Source organism: Phaseolus vulgaris, chromosome 4 (genome assembly GCF_000499845.2).
Source record: "Phaseolus vulgaris cultivar G19833 chromosome 4, P. vulgaris v2.0, whole genome shotgun sequence".
NCBI classification, from domain to species: Eukaryota; Viridiplantae; Streptophyta; class Magnoliopsida; order Fabales; family Fabaceae; genus Phaseolus; species Phaseolus vulgaris.
Window position 1 is genome coordinate 46,123,309 of NC_023756.2, and position 9,381 is coordinate 46,132,689.

At 28.5% G+C, this 9,381-nt stretch overlaps 1 protein-coding gene across 1 annotated transcript; it reads right to left on the minus strand.

Annotated features, from left to right (window-relative positions):
- Window positions 1–1,122: 1,122 nt before the first annotated feature.
- LOC137838015 (NAC domain-containing protein 100-like) lies at window positions 1,123–3,975 on the minus strand. Its single transcript, XM_068647221.1, has 3 exons — window positions 3,419–3,975; window positions 2,281–2,546; window positions 1,123–2,182 (listed from the first exon to the last, which is right to left on the minus strand). The coding sequence occupies exons 1-3, from the start codon at window positions 3,579–3,581 to the stop codon at window positions 1,631–1,633; spliced, it is 981 nt and encodes a 326-aa protein (XP_068503322.1). The 5' UTR covers window positions 3,582–3,975; the 3' UTR covers window positions 1,123–1,630.
- Between the last annotated feature and the right edge of the window lie 5,406 nt (window positions 3,976–9,381).

Consider the following 9,381-nt stretch of genomic DNA (forward strand, 5'->3'; position numbering starts at 1 on the left):
CGGGGAAAAAAGTTAGGACGTTTTTGTTTTCGGAAAACCGATTTTGTTCACTCTCGGTCTGCGATTTACTAAGCCTTACTCCTTGGGTATTTTGGTTTGACATTTTAACCAGACATTCGTCATCGTGTCTATTGAGTTTTGGCTGAGATTTGAGTCCCAGATTCCTCCCACAAGATTCGCAATAAATTTTTTACTCATCACTGTCCGGGTTGATAGGAAGGTTCATTTGTTTGTGAAACTGTTTTATTTTTTTTCTAGGTGAATACTCATCCATTTGACCTGACATCTGTCGCGTTTTGTGCCAAATTCAGTCGAGATTCTTACGTGGAATTTCAGAAAAAAAAAAACTATTTCGAGAGAATTTTTCAGAAATTTTGTGCAAAAGTATCGTTGTTGTATGAATCACTTTTGACTGGATTTTAGTAATTGAAGCACCCCTTATGTACTTTTCATTATTTTCTTCTTTTTCTTTTTGTTAATAAAAAAAAAATCCTTCTCCATTACTTCTGTCTGGTTTAGATTCACATTTTCGTCTTTTCTATTTAGAAGATCAATATTCGAGACCAACTTTTTTTTAGTTTAACGTGTATATTACTATAATTCCATTTCACCATGACTTTCACTATTTTTAGTTTTTCTTTTATGGCATGATCTTTCTTTATATATTGGCCCTTATAATCTCCCAAACCTTCTCAATTATAGATTAAGATTCCTTCTCTTGTAACCAAAACCTTGAAGTGTTGATAGATATATCATAAAAATTCTAAACTCTAAATAATAAAACCTACAACATTTATATCCATTTGCATGTACTCGTGTCATTAAGTCCTTCAAAATTAAGGTAGGTTTAACTAAATATCTCTAAAAAAAAGCAACTTTTTATAAAAGTAAAATTATTTATAAATAAAAATATTATCTTAGCTTCCTTTTTTTTCTTTTTTTTTCATTTGTATATAATAATTTTAACTTACATATAATTTTAAAAAAATCATATATAGATTCATCCATATCTTTTTTTTAATCAACAAAAAATAATTAAATAAAATGAAATATTTATGTATCACAACCCATATATAAAATTAAACCTAAAATAAATTAACAGGTTTGTACAACAAACAAAAGCAAGAGAACTAACATATAAGTACTTAAAAACGCAAAAACATATAATTTCAAACAAATCTCCCATAGATTTTCCGAATTATCCAACTCTTCAAGTTTACCAAAACACTGAATCATGACCAAAAATTCAAACAAAACACAAAAACTCTAACATTTTTTGGATCATCAGAATTTGTTCATTGAAGCATAACTGCATCCATGCATCCTTCGTATACATACATCCATGCATAACTGTGGACATAGAAATGGATTATATGATTGTTAGAAGTCCATGTACAAGTTTTTTTTTTATATTTTTTAGGTCGAAATCAATTCTAAAACATGAAATTCAAGATAATTGAAAGAGTGCCTCTTCGTGATAAAACACTAAAAGGAGTTAACATTGATTTAAAAGTCGTCTATTTTGACACCTAATTACAATAGAAGAGCAAGGTTTAATGGTGCTATTTTATTCATGGGAGTTTTAGGGTTGGTGTAATTACACAATGTTAGTTTCCTGATTTAAACAGATTCACCAAATGGAGTCCAAATTGAATGGTTGCTCCTGTTGTTGCTGCTGCTGCTGTGGCATACATTCTTGAACTTTTGAAGAAGAGGCTCTCAGATTTGAACTTAGGTCAGTTCCAACAACTTGGCAAACTCCTTGAGCCATATATGATGCAAGATGATCTGCTGCTTCTCTTTGTTGATAACTCCTAAGTTGCAATGCCTTCAGAAGCAAAGAATTTACAGAAATAGTTGGACTCAGCAACCCAGAAGGCCATGGCAGGGATGGAAGAGAGGGAACCTGAACCTCACTTGCAACTGCCCAATTCATGGCCAAGTTCATGTTTGTGTTAACACTATTACTCAGATCAGCATTCATAAAAGTGTCTCCTGAAATATTGTTGGTGAGTCCACCTGAGGAATTTGCAATGCTATTCAGATTAGGAAGCTCAAAGTCACCAAACTCATTGGCCATTGAGACTGTGTCACATGGGGACTCTGGTGGTGATGAGTTTGTTTGCTGTGGTTTCTTCACTTGTAAGCTCTTTTGGAAAACCCTGCAAACCACCCATTCATTCTACAAAAGCAAACATCAAGACAAAAAGTTTATTTCTCAAACCACAAAACCTAATTAACATGTGATGGATATATATAAACATGCATTAAGTTACTAACCTTGGAAGGTCTTAAGTGATGCTTGTTTTCAAGTCTATATTCGTGCATGACCCAATTACTTTTCTCTCCTCTCGGAGCTCTACCCCTATAGAAGACTAGGGTTTTCTTCATTCCTACCAAAACGCCATTACCAAAAATTTCCTTGTCTTTCCCTGTGGTTTTCCAGTAACCTGATTCAGTGGCTCGGTTTGTCCGAAGTCCAGTTGGATACTTTCTGTCTCTTAAGCTAAAGAAGTACCATTCTTTTTCTCCCATGGAGGCCTTACCTGTTCAATTATAACATTAATATGTCAATGATTTTTATCATTATTTAGAACCGTGATATGTATATATTCAATTAATAGTTGTTAATAGACGGATTCTCTTTGAATTTTAAGTTTTCACATAATTGTGACAAGATAGATACTCAGAATTTTTTTTAGTTATATATCTTTTTTGTTTTGTAAGAGAGTTGGATGACCCTTTGAGTCAAATTTATTATATTTTTGATAAAAAAATTATTTAATTATTTTATGTTTATTGTGTAAACGACTATGATATGTCAATGAATCTCTACTCATCTAGGTACTATTCACACTGAAAAATAAAAAGTTGAAATATCACACATATATGTTTATATATCAAAAAAATTTCCTAAACAAATTTATATTGCTAAATTAGGATATTACACATTATCATCGTATGCATGAGTTGTAAGCCACGCCGCAGAAATAGAAGGGATCAAACTTCTATTATATATATAAAAGAACAAAGACTATGTGATTAATGTTTGTTTGATGAAACTGAAAAGGTTATGAAATGATCAGTTGCAGAGACTCAGGAATGAATACAATGTTTTGTATACATGTGTTATCAGTTAGAAAGTTAAGTTTCAAGTGAAAAAGGCGAAAAATTATTATGAAATCAATAACTTTCCTACCATGAGTTTTTCCCTTATTATTCCAAATTTATCTGTATAAATATTTTTCAATTAATAAGTTATATCATAAATATTCAAAGAAAGCTAGATATCCTTACATTCCAAAAACAAATTTGTAAAAAAAAAAAAGAACAGTATAATCTAAAAAAAAACTAATCTACCATACTTTCTACTGTCTATGACATGTCTAACAGACAACACCAAACACACAGAAATTACCTGGTAGGTCCCAAGGTTCAGATTTGTTGAGATCAACAACTGCTATAGCTTTGGATGTGAAGCTAGAATCAGAAACCTTGTTTGTAAGATAACATGTGATGAGTTCTTCATCTGTAGGATGAAACCTGAATCCAGGAGGCAGATTTTCCTCCATCAGATTCATGAAACCAGCAGCAGCAGCAGCAGCTTCTGATATATCCCTTGACTTTAAAGAAGTGAAGAACTCAAAGTAAGCTGAATAACATCACCAAGATCTCTTCACTTCATGCTTTTATAATTCACCCTTCAACAACAACCATTTCATACTTCTTCATATGTCTTTGTTAAATATACAGATAACTCTGAGAGGCCTTAGATTTACCAAATTGTTTCTTGGATTTTCGTGTATTTACTGAACAAACCAGAACATAGCTGCAACCTTGACTCTATCAATGTGTATATATATATTGATAGATAGATACATAGATGTAATGTGAAAAGATGTTTTATATTTATTGGGAAGACTAGTGGATATGATAATGTTTGTGCACGAGGGAGTTGAGTCTCTGTTACACCATATTTCAGGTATATTAATTTCAATATATATATATATATTCTATGATCCAACCACCTTCACCCATTTCTACCCACCACAAAAATCTTTCACGCTACAATGGGAACATCGACTCATCTAAACCATATTCTCTTATTCTTTTTTAACTATTCAACTTCTATCATATGTGTTGTAGACACTTGCACCATTTTTTAATCATCTAAACCATGTTCATACAGAAATCACAGTTAAAAAGAGAGAAGGTAAAGTCCAGCAAAAAACTATGTGAAAAATGACGGCATTACCTAGGAGAAATATTCATTTCATGTTCATATACTAAGCTTTTTTTTTTCAATTTTTGATGTGTGTGTGGTGACTAATATTACTGAGTGGTTAAAATGGTCACCAACCCAAGACACTGTGTATATATTCTTAGGGTAACCCTTTCTCTTTGACCATAATTTCATGTGTTATTATTTAACTATAACCTACCCTAAATGTCAATCCTAAACAAGAAATTTGTGAGTTCTAGGGTTTCTAGAAGCACACTCTTATCTCTCTAATAATAATGCTTTTTTTTATAATAAATTTGGTGATTGGGAAGTGAAGTATATATAAACCACAAAGTCAAAAAGGCAGAGATCAAATTAGGAATTGTCCTATTTGGCACATGTTTGCTGGTAGCTCAAGCTCAAATTAATCATTATTTTTATATTTGTTTTTTTTTATCGACAATAAAAAATAAATAAATATAATTACTTTATGGGTAATACAACCCTTATACATGAAACTCAACCTTTAACCTCTCCCTCCTATCTAAATCCGAGAAAAAATCACCTAAGGTTTTCACTCATACACCTAAAAATGTACATCATGAGATCATTCCAATACAAACTAAAGGATCAATGCACCAATCAGAGAAAGAAAAATGCGCAGAATGTTATTTGGATGTAATCCAAGACCAAGCCTTAAGTTGAATCAAAACAAACACTTCCAATACATCTACTACCCCTTTAAAAATTACATTGTTTCTATACTTCCAAATCTTGTTAACAACCGCAATCCAAATCACTGTCCAATCTCATTTACCGAAGTAGACGCATTACACATCTTAAATTGGGAGAAATTTAGCAATGGATCGCTATGGACCACATCCCGAATATAATCGCGTTATTTCTACGTCTGTTCTTTAATATAATCGCGTTTCCGAATTTTAGACCTAAAAATTCAACACAGTTCTAATTTCATCATCTTAATTTGTCCCTTTCTTCTATCTTTTTGTCTTTGTTCAAGTTTTCAAACGTTCACCATCTCTCTCTAGATCTCTTTCATTCTCTATCTCTTTCGAATTTTCGAAGTTCAAATTAACGATATTAAACTACCACAAATCTTCCTTCTCTCAATAATTGTACTTTTTTTCACCTGAAAAATTCATCAAACGTGTTTCAGTTTGGCTAATTTTATTTCCCAAACTGAGGGTGTTATTAATAACTTTATTTAATTTGATTGTGGCGTATGTTTAAGTGCTCATAAACATGTATATGTGATATTATATTTGCCATGTTCAAAAGTCCAAAGTTTGAATAGATATATATTCATCAATCAAATCAAAGTAATTTTAAGCTTCAAGTTTTTTTTATTTGTAATAAGTAATATATTGAACAGACACGACTTTATATTTACAATAAAAATTGTGTTAGACTTTTTACATTGAAATCGTTATACATTTACAGTGTTTCTTAACATATGTAATTGAGTTAATAACATTTAAATCTTTATCAAAGTTAATCGCCAAAGAGAATGGTATATTTTTTCTTATTGTGAATGACAAATATAATTATTTTTATTTAAATACCGTGTAACATTTTCTAAACTGTGGAATTACTTGTATCCTTTTTTGTACACTTATTATATTTGTTGATTAAAATATCTTCTACTTTTCATTTTTATTTTTTTTTGCCACATTTTGGATTTGTGTGGGCTCACGATTTGATACAGTGAAAAGATCAAAGTTCAGTTTCTAATTTCTATATATAAGGGTTTTAAATGAGATGATTAATATTTAAATTGTTAAAAACTTTATAAATAATTTTTTTAATTATTTATACTTCCACTACAAGAAAATCATAAAATAAAAACTAATTTTAGAAAAAAAAAGTTTATACTAAATTAGATCAAACTAAAAAAAAAATTGGTTTCTAAATTAGTTTCTATTATTGTTTAATAATTTATAAATTGATATCTAATTAGTTACCAAGATTTTTGTTACCAAATTTAGAATATAAATAATTGGTAGCTGAAGTAGTTAGTTAGATATCAATTTAGAAACTATTTAACAATAATATAAACTAATTTAAAAACAAACAAAAAATTAGTCTCTAAAATGGTCTCTAATTTAATCACTATAGCAACTAATTATTTTTTGTTTCTAAAATTAATTTTTATTTCATGATTTTCTTGTATTGTTCATTTGATACGAAGAATCTTAATTTCTTCAAAACATATTTTTTATATTCTTTCTAATTTTCTGATAGATGTCAGGATACGAGTTTATCTTAGTGACCTCAGTTAAGACAACATTTTTTTATCAGAAAAAAATTAATATAATTGATTAAATAGTGTATTTGGAGTGCACCAACCCATCACAAAATGATGTACATGTTGATCAATTTTATGTTTAGAGTAAGTTTTTCTACCCCTTTTTCTTGGGTTGGTTGCATGTTGGGTGGTTTGCATGCAGAAAAATATGTGTTTTGCATGTTTATTTTTGTAGACAAAGATAAATCTATGTTAATCTAGTTAGGATTGTATTCTTATTTTCATTTGATAATTAGAGTTTTTTTTGGGCAAGTTTGATATAGACTTTGTATGATATATTTTATACAAAGATAGTGTATTGATGTGAATTTACTCTATTATATATTGTATTTTGAGATGTTAGAATATTTTATAAGATTGTGATGATGTCTTATGATCGTGATAATTGTTTCAGGAAATTTTATGTGATTTTCAAAAGAATTTCTGAACATGTTTTTGTTTAGTGAAAATAATTAGTAGTTTAGAATGAAAATTAAAACTTATAAAGGAAAATAATTAGGTGGTCTTAATCTCATTCTTAAACCCTGAAAAAGACCAATGGCCACCTGAACAATTGTTGTAAAATATTTTTTAAAATTTTCGGCCAATTTTTTTATCTGTTATCAAAGCCAGAATATTTTGTTTCATTGTACTCCTATTACAACATTTTTCTTTGTTAGGAATGAGAAAGAAAAATGTTGGTAAATGCAATACTCTATATTAGGTTATTATTTTCTTAAAAAACATATGGAACATCTAGAAGTTAAAATTATTTTAAAAATATTATTTCATAATGAAAAATTTTGTGTGCAAATTTAGAAGTTAAAAGTCAATTTTGAATTTAATATTCAAGAAGATTATATTTGAAATTTTCTTTTTCAGAATATGTTATGAATATATAATTCGAAAGTTTTATAATATGAAAATCCTTTTTTAAAAATTATAAAAATTTTAAAAAGCAATTTTCATCATTACGCTGCAACACGAAATCCAAAATAAAAAAATGGAGAAGTGTGAAAAGCAATTACCTATTTATCGAATCTGTCAAGTCCAATTTAAAGTTTAAACTTTAGGTTTAGCCACTTTCTCAGTAATATCACACAAATAACTAAAAATAAAAGAAAACAATAGCAATGATTCAATAAACTACCTCAATCATAGGTACTCCATTGTAATTCTTATTTAAGATGTTCCATTGTTTATTGTGTGAAAAACATTTTTTAATTGAAAAAAGGATAAAAACAGCTTAATATATAGTAAACATGTAAAAGAGATTAATTGTTTATTAGTTTTGTCTACTTCTCTAACACATCATTTAAACCAATCAATTAGTCTTCTTTTATATGCATTATTTTTTTAAATTATTATTTATAAAAACTCTCATTGATTTATATAAACAAATACTTCCTTGATTTATATATATTTTTTATTAATAATAAAAGAACTGAACTTTTTCATTTTAAAAAGTAGCAAACAAAGTTGTGTGAACAACTAATAACCCAACAAAACTTCATAAAATAAAATAAAATAAAATCATAAAAAATAGATGAAATTATTTTGAGGACACCATGAATCTACAATCTTGTAGCCAAGTTGAAGAGAAGGATCAATCAATGGGTTTCCTAAATGCTTTTTGACATCATCTTTTTAAAAAGCCTTTTTATTCCATGGGTAGGTAAAGAAAACACTTAAAGTCTTCATTGCCCACAAAACTCTACAGAGACAAAAACTTTAATTCATTTTAATTTCATAGACAAAAACTTTAATATATTTTAATTTGGTGGAAAAAGCATTTAATATATTTATGCAAGCGTGCCGAATACAATACTAATTTTAATTAAAAACTATATGCTATGTACTCAACTTTATTTTTAAAGAAAAAGGATCACATCATTCTTTCTACACAGTGAAGTTCAACCTTAGTGTATGGTTTGGTTTTACTCTCTTTTCTTTTCATTTGTTTCCGCACGTGACTTCACATATCTCTCATGTAGAAAAAAAAAATATTATTTTCGAATTGGAATTGAGAGAACAATTCTCTTCCTTTTCGAAAGGTCAGTTTACCTCTCATTCCTTTTTATGGAAATAGTCTCTTAATTTTCTCTTCACTTTTTTACTTCTCTTCCTCGTGAATTTCAAGCTCGGATGATACCTACAAAAGACAATCTGACGTTTAAGTGAAATTTTGGTATTCGATTTTCGGTACTCTCCGTATAGAATGATGATGTACTTCTATTCTCAAAATTTGTACTTATTTATATTATTATCATAAACCATTTGTTGTTGAACTAAATTAGAATTTTGAATCATGATTAATAGTATATTACCTAATGTTTGATTACTGATTAATTTTATTAACCTTCTGTTTAAGTATAATGAATTTAATCGTGTCGATAACCCTGACCGAATAACAAAGCTTTTAACTATTATATGAACCCAACCAAAATATATATATATATATATATATATATATATATTATAATTAAAAATAAAAATATTTTATATAGTAACTAAAAATAAAAATATTTTAAATAAATATAAATCTCATCTTATAAATTTAAAATCACTTATTAATATCTATTATAAACTATGTATTACATGTACAAGTACTAAAAGCAAGTTTTACGCGTTTTTTTAGGGAAAGTGTTGTGAAATGATTCCCTTGTTTTTCCTTTTCTTTTCCTGCTAATAAGGAAAACTATGTTCCAAACCAATTCCTAAGACACGGTCTAAAATACAAAGTACTTGCACACAAATAAATTATGTAACACGATATGATAATGCACGAGTCAATATATTGTTTTAATATCACTTCATTAACACATATTATGTATCCTTTTTATTCACGATTATT

Coding starts and splice junctions, on each gene's coding strand:
- LOC137838015 (XM_068647221.1), bottom strand. CDS start 3,581: ATGAATCTGATGGAGGAAAATCTGCCTCCTGGATTCAGGTTTCATCCT. Junction 2,547..3,418: donor TGAACCTTGGGACCTACCAG/GTAATTTCTGTG, acceptor ATAATTGAACAG/GTAAGGCCTCCATGGGAGAA. Junction 2,183..2,280: donor ATCACTTAAGACCTTCCAAG/GTTAGTAACTTA, acceptor TTGCTTTTGTAG/AATGAATGGGTGGTTTGCAG.